This window comes from Pongo pygmaeus, chromosome 13, assembly GCF_028885625.2.
Source record: "Pongo pygmaeus isolate AG05252 chromosome 13, NHGRI_mPonPyg2-v2.0_pri, whole genome shotgun sequence".
In the NCBI taxonomy this organism is placed as follows: Eukaryota; Metazoa; Chordata; class Mammalia; order Primates; family Hominidae; genus Pongo; species Pongo pygmaeus.
In genome coordinates, this window is record NC_072386.2 from 113,337,129 (window position 1) to 113,355,624 (window position 18,496).

Below are 18,496 nucleotides of genomic sequence, written 5' to 3' on the forward strand. Positions count from 1 at the left end.
AACTTGATCTTGGACTTCCCAGGCTCGTGAACTGTGAAAAGTAAATGTTGTTTAAGCCACCTAGTCTATGATTTTTTTGTTTGTTTTTTTGAGACCAAGTCTCGCTCTGTCACCCAGGCTGGAGTGCAGTGGTGCAATCTTGGCTCACTGCAACCTCTGCCTCCCAGGTTCAAGCAATTCTCTTGCCTCAGCCTCCCTAGTAGCTGGGACTACAGGCATGCACCACCAGGCCCGGCTAATTTTTTGTATTTTTAGTACAGACGGCATCTCACCATGTTGTCCAGCCTGATCTCGAGCTCCTAACCTCAAGTGATCCACCCACCTCAGCCTCCCAAAGTGCTGGGATTACAGGCATGAGCCACCGCATCTGACCTGGCTATGGTAATTTGTTATAGCAACCTGAACTGATTAAGACAGGTATCTACCTCAAAGATCTTTTAAAAAGTGAAAACACACTTTCAGTTCTGATTTCTCCATGCTCAGGAAGAAAAATAAACTACAGAGTAAATGCTCTATTAATAACTATTCAGTGTAAGAACAACGTGGAAAGATGCATGTTGTAGATGACATAAGAATTATGTCATTAATTGACAGTGTTGCTTATCCTTAGGTGAGTACAAGTCCATGGGAACGTCCAACCTGACAAGACTCTGAATTGATCCTCTTGGGACTCTCCTCTCGGTCTGAAGACCAGAGGCCACTCTTTGCCCTCTTTCTTATCATATACCTGATCACTTTGATGGGAAATCTGCTTATCATCTTGGCTATCCACTCTGATCTTCGACTTCAAAACCCTATGTATTTTTTCCTAAGCATCTTGTCCTTTGCTGATATTTGCTACACAACAGTCATAGTCCCGAAGATGCTCGTGAACTTCTTATCAGATAAAAAGGCCATTTCCTATGCTGAATGTCTGGCACAGATGTATTTCTTCCTGGTTTTTGGAAACATAGTTATCTCCTGGCAGCTATGGCCATTGACCGCTGTGTAGCCATTTGTAACCCATTCCATTATGTCACTGTTATGAACCGCAGATGCTGTGTGTTGCTACTAGCATTCCCTGTCACTTTCTCCTATTTCCACTCTCTCCTACATGTCCTCCTGGTGAATCGGCTCACCTTTTGTACATCAAATGTTATCCATCACTTTTTTTGTGATGTCAACCCTGTGCTGAAACTGTCCTGCTCCTCCACCTTTGTCAATGAAATTGTGGCCATGACAGAAGGGCTGGCCTCTGTGATGGCTCCATTTGTCTGTATCATCATCTCTTCTCTAAGAATTCTCATTGCTGTTCTCAAGATTCCCTCAGCACAAAGCCTTCTCCACCTGCAGCTACCATCTCACTGTGGTGATTCTGTTTTATGGGAGTATTAGCTATGTCTATTTGCAGCCTCTGTCCAGCTATAATGTCAAGGACCGAATAGCAACAATCAACTACACTGTGTTGACATCAATGTTGAACCCATTTATCTACAGTTTAAGAAACAAAGACATGAAATGGGGCTTACAGAAATTGATAAACAAGATTAAGTCTCAAATGGGTAGGTTTTCTACAAAGACCAATAAAATCTGTGGACCCTGATTACAAGGAGTGTGTGTGTGTGTGTGTGTTAGCACCTGATGCAACTCTTTTCTTGAAAAAACGTTTCTTCATCTTCACCATTTCTAGCTTCACCTTGTGGTTTTCCACCCTGTGGTCTCCGTCATCCTATGATTGAACAATTAGGATGTCTTGGTATCAAAGCTCCAATCACAGACTCACCTCATAATATATCTTAATTCCAGAACATCACATTCCCTTTACTCTTTGCATATTTATTTGGAGCCTCTCATATTTCTTTGTGTTTATAAATTCATCCAAGTTTGGTCATTCAATTATCAGAGAATTTTCCTATATACCTATGTAGAAATTTAAATATGTGCAATATTATGCACACATAGTCACTCTCTTCTATTTAAAGCTGTCAGGAATTTTTTGCAGGCGTGTGTGTATGTATGTGCGAGTCTCACTTGCCCATGAGACTACAGGCTTTGGTCCCCCCCTCCACCTTTTTAGAGACAGGGTCGTACCCTGCTGTCACCCAGGTTTAGAGTACAGTGGCACTATCATAGCTCACTATAACCTCAATCTCCTGGGCTCAAGCAATCCTCCTCCCTCAGCCTCTCAAGTAGCTAGGACTACAGGTGTGTACCACTACCCCTAGATAATTGTTTTAATTTTTTGTAGAGACAAGGTCTTGCTATGTTACCCAGGCTGGTCTCAGACTCCTGGCCTCAAGTGATCCTCCTGCTTCAGCCTCTCAAAGCACTGGGATTATAGGCGTGAGCTACCACACCCAGCTTTATGGTCCCTTTTTAAAATTATCGCAAGAGCTGAATGTCCTGGGCTCTGGAGTCAGATTCTCAACAACTGCTACCAATTATCTGATTGACTTTTCTTTTTCTTTTTCTTTTTTTTTTTTTTTTTTTTTGAGACAGAGTCTTGCTCTGTCACCCAGGATGGAGTGCAGTGGTGCTATCTTGGCTCACTGCAATGTCTGCCTCCTAGGTTCAAGCAGTTCTCACCCCTCAGCCTCCCAAGTAGCTGTGATTATAGGCGCCTGCCACCATGCTCAGCTAATTTTTGTATTTTTAGTGAAGATGAGGTTTCACCATGTTGGCCAGGCTGGTCTTGAACTCCTGACCTCAAGTGATCTGCCTGCCTCAGTTTCCCAAAATGCTGGGATTACAGGCGTGAGCCACTACACCCAGCCTGATTGACTGTTAATAAGACAACTCCATGTCTCTACATGAGTTTGAGTCTCTACTCTTTCTTCTTTTCCTGTACCCAAGGGGCATTCATCCCCTGACTCTTCCTGGGGCTTCTTGCCTGTTCGCTCTTCCATCTAGAGATGCATATATTTCTAGGCATCTCTAGGTGGTTAAATAAAACACTGAATTTAAAAATCTCCACTGTCTCCTCTATCTGTCTAGTTTTTTTGCTCAGAATAAAAAAAGGTTTATTCCTTGTAATCAGAAATGTTCCCTGTGGTCACTGGAGGCAGAGTCAAAATATCAATAAATATAAACTACTAGCAAGGGTCTCTTGGGTCAGAGTGCCTGATATAAAGGAGCCTCTCAATATAGTTGGGGAATAAATTACGTGACTTAGGAAAGCAGCCAGATGAATTATTTCCCACAATATTTTTTTAAATGCAGCAATTTAATGAGTTTCTCTTTCTTTCCTAGTATTCGTATTTTAGCAGATGGCAATGTCAAAGCCAAACAAATTAATCTCTCATGGTATTTTAGACAATGAGCAGATGGATTATCTTAAAGTGTAAAATGATAGAATAAGGTTCTGGGGATCTATTACACAGCAGGTGACTACAGTTAATAATAATGTATTGTATATTTCTAACTAGCTAGAAGAATGGATTTTAATTGTTCTCACCACAAAGAAACAACATGTATTTGAAGTGATGGATATGTTAGCCTGATCTGATGATTCCACAATGTATACATGTATCAAAACATCACACTGTACTCCACAAATATATACAGTTATTATTTGTCAATCAAAAAATAAAATAAAACTTTTTTAAAAGAGATTTAAATACCTTTGTATTTGCCCTTGTTAATCCCTAACCAAGGGTAAGGCAGAATCAAAATAAGGATATACTGTTCTATTTCATTCCTTTATTACATGTATTGCAAATTAATTTTAACTTCTGTGCCAACTGCAGACTCCTGCATTGCTAATGAGAAAACTTATGTGCCTACCACTGGGCTGAATGAAGAAGGATGAAGATTGAGTATGTCTACAATGGGCATGGGAGCAAGGAGCACTGGTACATATAACAAGTGAATTTTCACAGTCACCACAGGCCTCAAGATTTGGGCATACTTTCATTCTATAGCATAACTTTAAAAAATTTTTTATTTCCATAGGTTTTAGAGGAACAGGTGGTATTTGGTTACATGAATAAGTTCTTTAGCGGTGATTTGTGAGATTTTGGTGCACCCATCACCCAAGCAGTATACACTGAACCCAGTCTGTAGTCTTTTATCCTTTACACCCCTCCCATCCTTTCCCCCAAGTTCCCAAAGTCCATTATATCATTCTTATGACTTTGCATCCTCATAGCTTAGCTCCCACTTATGAGTGAGAACATCAGATGTTTGGTTCCCATTCCTGAGTTACTTCACTTAACATAATAGTCTTCAGTTCTGTCCAGGTTACTGTGAATGCCATTAATTTGTTCCTTTTTATGGCTGAGTAGTATTCCATCATATATATATATGTGTATATATATGTATATGATATATATATGATGTGATATATATATATGACATGATATATATATATCCAAGTTCTTTATCCACTCATTGGATATGAGTGGATAAAGTATTATGTCTGAGTAGTAGTCCATCATATATACATATATATATCACATTATATTATATATTACATTATATAATATATATTATATATAATACTTTATCCACTCATAACCAATGAATATATATCCTATATATATGTATATATGTATATGATATATATATGATGTGATATATATGATATGATATATATATGATGTGATATATATATATGATATGATATATATATATGATGTGATATATATATATATCCAAGTTCTTTATCCATTCATTGGATATGAGTGGATAAAGTATTGTGTCTGAGTAGTAGTCCATCATATATACATATATATATCACATTATATTATATATTACATTATATAACATATTATATATAATACTTTATCCACTCATATCCAATGAATATATATCCTATATATATAACATCATATATATGTGTATATATATGTGTGTGTGTATATATATATATATGTATATATATACACCACAAGTTCTTATCCACTCAATCAATGAGTGGATATAAACTCAATGAGTGGAAATAAATCAATGTGCTGCTATAAACATGCATGTGCAAGTTATCTTTTTTGTATAAATTTATAGATCATTCTATAGCTTAATTTGTATAGTTTTTTTTTTTTTCACTTTTTGCTTTGCCCAATTGAGGCCCAATTCTGAGTTTCTCTTATCCCAATTCAATAATTTCTCCATGACTTCTGTTATAATTTAGCCCCATTTATTCATTTCATACCCCTCCCGGCTGTCATTACTCCCTCCATGTTCTTTCTTTAAACTCTCAGGACTTATGCAGCTTACTCTTGATGTCCCTAATATAGAGCAGGGTTTTTTTAGTGTGGTCTCCTTTGGTTCTATACTAGAATCTGTCGCTAACATCCACCCTTGTTCCATCCATTTGTCACCATGGATGATCACTAGGGCTTGCTTTGGATTGGCAACTGGCTTTCGTTACTCCTTATACTCTCTAGTGATGACCCAGTAGAGATGTCACCATCTGCCATCATGAAGTGGTTAAATAAAACACTGAATTTAAAATTCTCCACGTAAGTATATAGTATATAGTAAATCCAAATACATATTCAAATATATTTCTGAACTTTTGATTCTGTTTCACTAACCCAATCATCTCTATTTGTGTCAAACTATAATGTTTGATGGTAATAGTTTTTAAATATATATACTAAGGTAACTCTTCCTTCTTTGAATCGTACTTTTCAAAAAAGTTATTGACAATTCTCACACATTTATTTCTTCATGTGAAATTCTCAAAAGTGCTAAAGTCTTTACCTTTTTATCAACTATGTTCACATGTGGTGTCAAACATGAATTAGGCTTGAATTGTGTCCTTAGCTGTAAGGTAAGATAGTTTAGATAGATTAATGGATAGATGGATGATAGATAGATAGATAGATAGATAGATAGATAGATAGATAGATAGATAGACAGACAGACAGACAATAGATTGCCTCAACCACTCTCATGCTGTACATATAGGCATATAATTGCATAAATATATGGCAAAGTTGTACATAGAAATTGTTTTAATTGCTGCATATGTTTTCCAAAAACCTATTGGGGTTCTGATTGAAAATGTATATAATTTGTACATTGGCTTGGATAAAACTGACATTTTCATGATATTAAATCTTCCCATCCAAGAAATTCTATATCTCTCCATACGCTCAGATCCAGATTTAAGGACCAGTCACTCTTGATTTTCAGATTCAGAGTATGCACTGTAAATATTTAACCAGAAGATAACTTCTCTTTCATCTCTAGTTTGTTTCTAAGGCACCATTTCTGTTTCAATCAGCCCTAAGTTCCTGGATATCCCCAAAATCTCACCTTAAACTTAACGATTAGTTTTCTATAAAAGTTATTTTCATTCTTATCTACCCATTTCTATACTTTGATTCTTCCTGCAAACTGGACATACTCTGTGGTCACCTAGCATTTTTTTGACTGCCTCAAATGACAGGGAACTCACAACATAATGGGGTAACCTATCCAACTGTTGGACAGCTTCTGTGTTGATCAGAATCTGCCTTCCTGCTATAATGCCTTCAAATATTTTGGTAATTTTCAATGTATAGAACTTTTCAGTATATAGAAACCATTGATTATTATGTTGTCAAGTTTGTCAAGCTTTTCCCTCTAAAAAAATATAGCCTCTGATATTAACTTCAGTTCTATTCTATTCTTTAGTTTTAAATATTTTGTAGACAGATATATAACTTTATTTCATCTATATATCTAATTACTCTGATAACATTTACAATCACTAATTTGAAATGCTAAATGCCCATATATACATTTATCTCATTTATTTCTTTGTTTCACTGATATGTGTCTTATTCTGCTTTATGTTGCTATAATAGTATATCTATGACTGGGTAATTTATAAAGACAATAAATTTATTTCTTACAATTCTGGGGACTGGGAAGTCCAAAGTCAAGGGGCCTGCATCTGGTGAAGGTCCTCTTGCTGTGCCACCTCATGGTATAAGGTGGAAGGGCAAAAGAGCATGAGGGAGAGAGCAAGGAAGGGGACTGTACTCATCCTTTTATCAGAAACCCACTCCTGCAATAACTAACTGACTCCTGAGGTAACAGCATTGAACCATTCATGAAGACACAGCCCTCAGGACCCAATCACCTCTTAAAGTTCCCACTTCTCAACACTGTTGCATTGGGGATTAGGTTTTTAAGAAATGAACTTTGTGTGACACATTCAATCTATAGCAATATGTACATTTGTTCTTATGCCTTTTTAATTGCTATAACTTAAGAGCCTTTTTAAAAATCTTTTAGGGCAAGTCCTCCATCATTGTTATTTTTAATTTTTTTCTTCATTATTTTTAAACAATTTCTTTTCTAGAGAAAATTTAACAATGGTTAATCAATTTCACAAAAATTTTCTTGAGATTTTCTATTGTATATATTGAAGGTGTACAACATGATGTTCTGATATATGTATACACAGTGAAATTATTATTACAGTCAAGCAAATGAACATATCCATCATCTTACATAGTTAGCTTTTCTAGAGTACTAAAAAGTACCTAAAATCTATTCTCTTAGAAAATTTTTGGTGAGCAATACAGTATTGTTTAACATATTTCTTGTTTGCCCCAAGAATACACTTGTCTCTAATCCTAACGTAGCAGAAATATTACATTGTTTTTTATCCATAAAATGGTTTTGACATACAAGAATTACTGTGAAGATTAAAGTTTTATGTGTATAAAATGCTTAGACCAGTGCCTGGTTGATAGTAAGCATTTAGTCAATGCTGTTGTTGATGCTGTCACTCTCTTACCTGTTCCTTTCATAATACCTAATGTGATAAGATGGAAGACCTGGATTTGAACATCCTAAGAAGATGAACTAAAGTTGCTTCATCCAGAGTATGAATTTAATTGAAAACAGAACAGTTTAGACAAGAAAGGGATTAAGAAGGCTGACTAGATGAAGGTAGTGTGTTCCTCCTGCCAGGAGAGGAACCAGAATAGAAAGTAGGTACGTTTCAAACAGACCATCTAGAAGAGAATTCTAGGATTCACCAGAGAAAATACAAGAAGCACCAAAAATAAGTAAAGAGAGGGTTCAGGACACCTTGCCTAGTGAGGGACTGACTGAGAGCTGAGAGAGGCTCCTAGATATGGGGAAACAGTAAGAGAGAAACCCCCAGGTTTCTCTGGACTTTGGGAGAATGCTTTGACCCTCTAGACCTTGGGCCTAACACACAGAGCTGCCTAAAGATTGCACAGAGATGTCATTCCAGAAAGGGAACCCACACGAAATCTCACAGGCATCTGAGCCTAGACCAGCCTCAGCCAGGTGCCATTCAGAGAGCCTAGATACTGATGATCTACATACTTAGCTGCTGCCACTGTGCTGCTTCAAGGAGAGATAGGAGAGACTGGGTGCTCCCATGCACCCCAGGAAGGATCCCTACTACTCTGCTGTGGAATACTGTTGAGATTGAGATATGAGCAGACCACATTCCCCACAGCTTCTTGCCCATGGTGCTCACCTGAGAGGGGATCCACACTCTCTGGTAATATGCCCACAACTGACACCATTTTAAGAGTTTAATCCTGGGATTTGCCTCACCCTTGGGCCAAGTTTGAGTTGCCATGGCTGCAGCCAGCACCCAGTCAAAAAGGGACAAGGAAACCAAGCTGTCCTACACATACATAGGACAATATTCACTACCCTGCTACAGGCTGCTGTGAGACTAAGACTTGAGCAGACCACACTCCCCATAATTTCTTACCCATACTGCTTGCCTTAGGGGGTCCTGCCCTCTCTGGTCACAAACTGACGGCTAGCTTCATTTCGAGAGTTTAACACTGAGCTGTGCCCCACAGTTGGCCCAAGTTCAAGGCAACACAGCTGCAGCTGCCACTCAGCTGGGAGAGAGACAGGGGAGGCAAAGATCTCCTGAGCACACTAAGGGTAATACCCATCACCCTGCTACAGTGGCTCTGGGACTGGGGACTAGCCTGCCCAACCCATCACAGCTATCAAGAACACCAATATGGACCACCCAGGTCCCTGTGGTTTGCTCCACCGCTGATACTGCCATCACCCACGTGATACCAGCTGCCACAGGATATGAGAACCCACCCACACACCTGGCCTACCAATCCCACTACTAGCTTCTAGTCAAGCCACTTGGGGCCCAAGAACCAGCCCTCCAGGACACTTTAACACCAAAGTCACTGTAAGTTGCTCTGGGCTTAAAAACAGGCACATTAACCCCACTGCTGCCACCACAGGGACCTGGAGACTGGCTCAGTCAGTGTCCAAGTCCCCAGCAAAATCTTGCCACAACCTCAACTAATAACTGTACCCTAAGCCACTGAGGAAATCACGGATACCGCTGACTCTGTGTACTGCTAAAGAGCTCATGCAAAGATCACACTATTGCAGGCACCCATAATCTTAGCCAAAGTATTCTACTCAACCAATAACATACACACATCTTCAGGAAAGAAATTCCCCTACCAAAGCAATTTCAAAAAAAATTGGAACCAGCAACTGCTTCACCAGATGCTCAGATATCAAAAGAAGGACACAGAAAACATGAAAAAGTGGGGAAATATAACACCACCAAAGGACCACAACTGTCCTGCAACAGATCCCAATAAAAAATAATTCCTCAAAATGTCAAGTAAAAGATTCAACATACTGATTTTTAAAGGAGCTCAGTGAGATGCAAGAGAAATCTAAAAACTAATACAAAGAAGTCCAAAAATCAACTTAGGATATGACTAAAAAATTACCAAGGAGATAGATATCTTTAGGGGAAAAAAAAAGCAGAAATTCTGGAATGAAAAGTTCATCCCCTGTTGAGTACAGTGGCTCATGCCTAGAATCCCAGCATTTGGGAAGGCCAAGGTAGGAGGATCACTTGAGGTCAGGAGTTCAAGTCCAGCCTGGGCAACATAACAAGAGCCCATCCCTACAAAAAAAAAATACAAAAATCACGCAGGCATAGTGGTGCATGCCTGTAGTCCCAGTTACTTGGGAGGCTGAGGCTGGAGGATCGATTGAGCCCAAGAGTTCAAGGCTGCAGTGAGCTATGTTCGCACCACTGCACTACAGCCTGGGCAACAGAGCAATACTGTCTCAAAAAAAAAATCATTGAAGGAAATAAAACATACATTTGAAAACTTCAGTAATAGACCAGAAAGCAGAAGGAAGAATCTCAGAAATAGAAGACAAGTATTTTGAAATAATACAGTTAGACAAAAGTAAAGAAAAAGAATAAGAAAGAATGAGCAAAGCCTTCTAGACACCTGGGACTACATAAGATGACCAAAAAACCTATGAATTATTGGTATTCCAAGGGGGAAGAGTGATCAAAAAGTTTAGAAAATCTATTTGAGGAAATAACTGATGAAAATTTCCCAAGCCTAGCAAGAGAGTCAGACATCCAGATATAGGAGGCCCAGCTATCCCCAGGAAAAAACATTGCAAAAAGACTTCAACATGACATGTATTATTCAGAATGTCTAAAGTCAAAGTAAATGAAAGAATTTTAAAATCAGCAAGAGAAAAGCAGCTAGTCATCCATAAAGGAAACCTCATCAGATTAACAGCAGACTTTTCAGCAGAAACCTTATAGGTCAGAAGAGAATGGGATGGCATTTTCAAAGCACTAGACAGAAAAGAAAAACCTGTCAGCCAAGAATTTTATATTCTACCAGAAAAAGCTTCACAAATGAAGGATCAGACAAGCAAATGCTGAGTAAATTTGTCACCTCTAGACTGGCTATGCAGGAAATGTTCAGAGGAGTCTTAAACATGGAAACAAAAGATCAGTATTATGATGAAAACACATGGAAAAATAAAACTAACAATTCTTATAAAACAATCACACAAAGGAGGAGGAGAAAGGAATCAAATGGCAACATGACATAATTTGTAAAAAGAGAAAAAAAATTATAAAACAATGTGTAAAAATTAATAATATGACAGAAACAAAGCCTCACATATCAATAATAATCTTGAATGTAAATAAATGTTCCACTTAAAAGATAAAGATTGGCATAATGAATAAAATAAAATCAAGATCCAACTATATGCTGCTAACAAGAAACTCACTTTGCCCATAAAGACACACATAGACTGAAAGTAAAAGAGTGGGAAAAGATAGTCCATGCAATTGGAAACCAAAAGCAAATACGTGTAGCTATATTTCTATTAGATAAAACAGACTTTAAATCAAAAACAGCAATAGGCCCACACTCAGACCCCAGCCCTGGCGGGTGCCCCTACCACACCTCAGCCACTGGGCTCCTTCCCTCAGCCTCTTCTCTGGTGCACCCACCCACTGCCTTACTTCTCCCCCTTTCCTTCCTCCCCATCCCCTCTCCTTCCCTCACCTCTTTCCTCCCCACCTCCCCTCTTGTTTCCTCCCCCATCCCCTTGACTCTCTGCTCCCTGCCCTCACTCTCTTGCTCACCCTCAGCCAAGCCCCCACCATGATGGAGGCCAGTGCCAGTGCCATTGTCACTGCTGCCATTGCAGAGTGAGAGTCAGGTTCCCAGGAAGCAGCTTGATGAGTGTCCAAAGTAGTAGTGGAAGTTTGGAGGGGCCACCATCTTGGTCCCAGCTCTCCACATCTCTAACTCCAGGCTCAGCGGCAAGTGGCAGCCAGGTCCCTGATGAATCACATGCCACCATCCAGGAGGCCCAGGGAAGGTGCAATGGATGAGCTTTGTAGTCTGAATCCAAGAAGGCAAGAGTTATTGGAAGCTAGATTTACTGGAGTTGTAAGTGGGAGCACTGGGAGTACCAGCAGTTGCAGTGTTGGAGCTAAAGCCTCAACAAATAATGAAAGCTCTTATCACAGTTTTGGAAGCTTAGGATCTTTAAGTGACAAAGAATCAGAGAAACGACTGGCAGGCAGCTGAAAGGACTATACAAGTGACTGGACTTTATCTGCAGTGGGTTCCCTTGAGAAGCCAGAGAAGAAACAATCAGAATCATCTAGGGGAAGATAGAGAAAAGCAGAAAACCAGAATGAAAATTATCAGGGAAAAAGTACTGGGGGGACGTGGCCACAAAAGTAGTGATTATTTTGAATACCAGGGTGGAAATGGCTCAAGTCCAGTAAGAGGCATACCTCCTGCAATCAGTTCTCCTCAAAATTCACATTCACATTCCACTCCTTCCTCATCTCTTCGACCAAATAGCCCTTCTCCTACTGCATCAGCATTTGGGGACCACCCTATTTTACAACCAAAGCAATTATCCTTTAAAATTATTCAGACTGATCTCACAATCCTGAAATTAGCAGCCTTAGAAAGTAATAAAATCCAGGACCTGGAAAAGAAGGAAGGATGTATAGATTATTTGCTCAGGGCTAACCATGATCTCAGATGGCAAATAGATGAACAAAAAAAATTACTTGAAAAATACAAAGAATGATTAAATAAGTGCATATAAATGAGCAAGAAACTTCTTTTGAAAAGAGTACACAAGAAAAACTGTCAGAGAGAAGAGTATGCAAGATTGATTGTGTCTCAGGCACTTTACAACAGTTAGACATGGTGCTTCATTTACTGAATAATGGATAGATGGTTTTGCATTTCAGAATCTTGTGAAGCAACAAGAATGGGTGAATCAGCAAAGGGAAGATATTGAAAGGCAAAGGAAAATTCTAGCCAAATGCAAACCTCCCACAGCTAATAATTCTCAGGCACCCTCTACCAATTCTGAACCAAAACAAAGGAAAAACAAAGCAGTCAATGGAGCAGAAAATGATCCCTTTGTTAGACCAAATTTACCACAACTGTTGACTTTGGCAGAATATTATGAACAGGAAGAAATTTTCAAACTTAGACTAGGACATCTCAGAAAAGAAGAGGCAGAAATCCAAGCAGAACTTGAATGTTTGGAAAGAGTCAGAAATCTTCACATACATGAGCTGAGAAGAATAAACAATGAAGATAATTCACAATTCAAAGATCACCCAACGTTAAATGAAAGATATTTATTACTTCATCTGCTTGGTAGAGGTGGCTTTAGTGAAGTGTATAAGGCTTTTGACCTTTATGAACAAAGCTACGCTTCTGTGAAGCTACATCAGCTTAATAAAAGCTGGAGAGATGAGAAAAAAGAAAACTACTACAAACATGCCTGCAGTATAGAATACACAAAGAACTGGATCACCCCCGAATAGTTAAACTCTATGATTATTTCTCCTTGGATACAGATACATTTTGTACAGTGTTAGAATACTGTGAAGGCAATGACTTGGATTTCTATCTGAAGCAACACAAGCTAGTGTCAGAGAAAGAAGCTGAGTCTATTGTAATGCAGATTGTAAATGCACTAAGATATACCAATGAGATCAACCCCCCATTATACATTATGATCTTAAGCCAGGAAACATCCTTTTGGTAGATAGAATAGCATGTGGTGAAATCAAAATCACTGATTTTGGTCTGTCCAAGATTATGGATGATGATAGCTATGGTGCAGATGGAATTAATCTACCTCCTGAGTGTTTTGTAGTTGGAAAAGAGGTAGCAAAGATTTCCGATTTCCAAAAAGGTTAATGTGTGGTCAGTTGGAGTCATCTTCTTTCAGTGTCTTTATGGTAAAAAGCCATTTGGTCACAATCAATCTCAACAAGACATTCTTCAAGAAAATACAATATTAAAAGCCACAGAAGTCCTGTTCCCTGTAAAACCAGTTGTAAGCAGTGAACCCGAGGCCTTTATAAGATGCTGCTTGGCATATCAAAAAGAAGATTGATTTGATGTGCACCAGCTGGCAACATGACCCATGCCTTCTCCTACACATGCGAAGATCAAATTATTCAGGAGACCTACAACATGGCTGAGCTGACAACATCTCCTACACCGCTTTCTTCAAGCATAATTACTTACTTTCCTCCAAGATTGACATGATATCTTTGAATTGCTTCCAGATGCACACTTGAGTTTAAGAGCATTTGAGTGTTTTTTTGTTTTTTTTTTTTTTACACAGGACGTGGTTAAAAACTGTTTGTGAGCTGAAGTTCCTCATAGTGTAATTTGTATGAGCCTGGATCATGGACAATGAATAAATGCACACTTTTGTCTACAACTTTGAGCAGTGAAGGATGACTGCCCATTATAAAGAAACAGGAATACCATGTTAAGATACAAGAAAAACATTTTTGGTCTTTTATTTGGGGTAACACTGTCAATAACATTTATAATACTTAAATACATTTGGTTGTTACCAGAGTTCTAATATGAAGGGTAGTTTTTCATCATTTAAAAACGCATGGAAAAATATGAGACATATTTCTAACACACGAACTACAGTGCCTGGATACATTCTTCAGCATTTGGCAGTTAATCTGCTGAAGTCAAAGTAAGAACTGAATGAGAGTGACAGTTGAGTTTTATAGTAATAGAATGTGACAGTTAGAATCTTTGGACAAAGTTAGGCTTTGTCATTTGTCTATTCTGGCTTTTACCAAGTTGCACCTTGAAATCACATGTCCATTTTCTTTCACTTGTTATATTAAAGGGAGAGCTATTATTCCTAAATACTTGACACTTCTGACAAAATGAGCTGCTTGTTTTGAAATCAGTTGAATTCACTAAATTGTAATATTGCCAGTGTTTTCAACACGTTAGAATTGATAACAGGTAGTTTTCTTTTGTTACCAGGCCTTGTTCATCAAAACAGGTGACAGTATGTACCAAATGCAGACTGGTTCTATGCAGGATAATGATAAATTCCCTTCTAGCTCTATTGTAAAGTATTGTACAGATGTCATATTTCAATTACTAAGTTTCAGCAGCTTATTCTTGTACAAATGTTTAAAACGTGGCTTTTGTAATTGGATATTGTATTTTTTAAGTCTTCTTGAAGGTGCTCTAATTGCTGCTAAATGATGTCACTTCTTTGCTAAAAAATTAAATGAACCCCTAGAAGGTGCGAGTTGACTATACATCATTAGCAGACATTCATTAACAATCAAGACATGTAAAAATGATCCATGTTGGACATATTGAGTTCTTCAAATCAGTTATTGGGTTATAGGGCTGTGGAGCACATAGATACTAGATTTATACATTGTTCATGGTTATTCTACATTTCTAGAAAGTTCTTATCAGCAAGATGATCCCATAAATAAGTTTCTTGTAGTTTGTTCAAATTTGTTAAAATGTGAATATTTTCTAACTGCCTTGTAGGGTAGAAACCAATATTTTTCAGGATGCTGTATTTCACTCCTGTAAGGACTTTTTCTTTACTGTCACATTAATAATGCTGATACTTACATGTAAGTTGTTCATGTTGCAGAAAAAGGAGGTTATACTTACCATGGATTCTCTTTAATATTGTACAGTTAAACTGTATTTCTGATGTTGCAAGCCATTTTGTTTTTTCATTGTACATAGACACACTGTCTCTTTAAAATGCTGCTGAAATTGTAGAGAATATAGCCAAAACAGTAATAAACAATGACAGCTAAAATGTAAAACAAACAAAAAAAAGCAATAAAAGACAAAGAAGGACATTATATGATAAAGGGATTCATTCAGCAAGAGGGTATAACAATCCTAAATATTTATGTAAACAACATTGGAGCACTCAAATTCACAAAACAAATATTACGAGACCTAAAGAAAGAGATAGATAGCAATAAAATAATAATGGGAGACTTCAGCACCCCACTCACAGCACTAGACAGATCATCAAGACAAAAAATTAACAAAGAAACACTAGATTTAAATTGGACTTTAGACCAAATTTACTTGACATTTAAAGAACATTCTACCCAACAACTACAGAATATACATTCTTTTGATTACATGGAACATTCTCCAAGATAGACCATATATTAGGCCAAAAAATAAGTCTTAGCACATTTTTAAAATGTGAAATCATACCAAGTATCTTCTCAGACTACAGTGGATAAAAGCTAGAAATCAATACCAAGAGGAACTTTGGAAACTATACAAATACATGAAAATTAAATAGCATGCTCTTGAACAATTAATGGGTTAATAAAGAAATTAAGATAGGAATTTAAAATATTTTTGAAACAAATGAAAATCAAAACAACATACCAAAATGTGTTGGGTACAGTAAACGTGGTGCTAAAAGGGAAGTATATAGCATTAAATGACTACAACAAAAAAGTAGAAAGATCACAAATTAACAACCTAACATTGCACCTCAAAGAACTAGAAAAACAAGAACAAACCAAACACAAAGTTAGCAGAAAAAAAGAAATAATAAAGAGCAAAGCAGAACTAAATGAAACTAAAACCAAAAAAAAAGGATCAACACAAATAAAAGCTCTTCAAAAAGATAACAGAAAATTGATAGACCAATAGCAAGAAAAGAAGGTCCAAATAAACACTATGAGAAATAAAAAAGAAACATTACAATTGATATCATAGAAATGCGAAAGATCATCAGAGACTATTATGAAAAACTATACACTTACAACATAGGAAACATGGAGGAAATGGATGAATTCCTGGAAGGATACAACCTCCTGAGATGAACAAGGAAGAAACAAAACTCCTGAACAGTCCAATAATGAGTGGTGAGATTGGATCAGTAACAAAAAACCTCCTAACAACAACAATAACAAAAAGCCCAGGACCAGGTGAATTCATAGCCAAATCCTACCAAACATAAAAAGAAGAACTAATACCAGTCCTCCTGAAACTATTTCAAAAAATTGAGCTTGGAATGCTCCTTAATTCTGCAAGACCAGTATCACACTGATACGAAAACCAGACAAGGACACAACAGAAAAATAAAACTACAGACCAATATCCCTGATGAACATATATACAAAAATTCTCAACAAAATACTAGCAAATCAAATCCAACAGCACATTAAAAACATAATACACCATGATCACTTGAGATTTATCCCAGGGATGTAACAATAGTTCAACATATTCAAATCAATAAATGTGATACATCAACATAAACAGAAATAAAGACCAAAACCATATGATCGTCTCAATATATGCAGAAAAAGTATTCAATAAAATTTAGCAACACTTCATGATAAAAATCCTCAACAAATTAGGCATCAAAGTAACATACCTCAACATAATAAAGGCGATATACAACAAACCCACAGACAACATCAATGGGAAAAAGTTGAAATAATTCCCCTTAAGAACTGGAACAAGACAAGGATTCCCTCTTTCACCACTCTTATTCAATATAGTACTTGTAGGTCTCAGCAAAAGCAATCAGGCAAGACAAAAAAATAAAAGGCATTTATATTGGAAAAGAGGTAGTCATATTTTCTCTTTTTGCTGATGATACGATTTAATATCTAGAAAACCCTAAAGACTCCACCAAAAAACCTCTTAGATTTTATTAATGAATTCAATCAAGTTTCAGGATATAAAATTAATGTACAGAAATCAGTAGCATTTCTATATACCAATTATGATCTAGCTGAGGAACAAATAAAGAAGGCAATCCCATTTACAATAGCTACAAAAAATAAATAAAATACCTAGGAATATATTTAACCAAGGAAGTAAAAGATCTCTATAAGTAGAACTACAAAACACTGATGAAAGAAATCAAAGATGATATAAACTAATGGAAAAACATTCTATGCTCATGGATTGGAAGAATCAATATTGTGAAAATGACCACACTTCCCAAAGCAATTTACAGACTCAATGCAATCTCTATCAAATTACCAATGTAATTTTTTTAATTAGGGAAAAAATCCTAAAATGTATATAGAACCAAAAAAGAGCCTGAATAACTGAAGGAATCCTAAATAAAAAGAAGAAAGTTGAAGACATCACATTTTCTGACTTCAAATTATATTACAAGGCTATAGTGACCAAACAGCATGGTACTGGTATAAAAATAGACACAAAGATCAATGGAGCAGAATAGAAAACCCAGAAATAAAGCCACATACAGTCAACCAACTGATCTTTGGCAAAGTTGACAAAAATATACACTGAGGAAAGGACACCCTATTCAATAAATGGTGCTGCAAAAATTCGATAGCCATATGCAGACAAATGAAACTGGGCCCATTATATCAAAAAGATACCTGCATTCACATGTTTATTGAAGAACTATTCACAATAGCAAGGATATGGAACCCACCTAAGTGTCCAACAGTGGAGGATTGAATAAAGAAAATATGAGATGCATGGATGGATGGATGGATAGATAGATTGATAGATAGACAGACAGATAACGTGTATACACACACAAACATACACACACACACACATGCACACTATGGAGTCCTACTCAACCATAATAAAAGAATGAAATCACGTCTTCTGCAGCAACACAGATAGAACTAGAGGCCATTATCCTAAATGAAGTAACTCAGAAAGTCAGATACCACATGTTCTCACTTATAAGTGGGAGCTAAACAATGGGTACATATGTATATAAAGATAGAAACAATAGATACTGGGAACTTCAAAAGGGGGGATGCTGTGGGGTGCAGGTTGAAAAATTACCTATTGGGTACAAAGTTCACTATTCAGGTGATGGGTGCACTAAAAGCCCAGGCTTCACCGCTGTGCAATAGTGTACATGGAAGAAATCTTCACTTGTATCT

At 37.2% G+C, this 18,496-nt stretch overlaps 1 protein-coding gene and 1 pseudogene across 1 annotated transcript; both read left to right on the top strand.

Annotated features, from left to right (window-relative positions):
- The first annotated feature begins 624 nt into the window (after positions 1–624).
- On the top strand, positions 625–1,582 carry LOC129044537 (olfactory receptor 1L3). The gene is given in 4 exon segments (XM_054502503.1): positions 625–647; positions 649–947; positions 950–1,307; positions 1,309–1,582. Coding segments are annotated over 4 exon segments (954 nt in total).
- Positions 1,583–11,467: 9,885 nt separating this feature from the next.
- LOC129043544 (serine/threonine-protein kinase tousled-like 1) lies at positions 11,468–13,826 on the top strand (annotated as a pseudogene).
- The last annotated feature ends 4,670 nt before the right edge of the window (positions 13,827–18,496 follow it).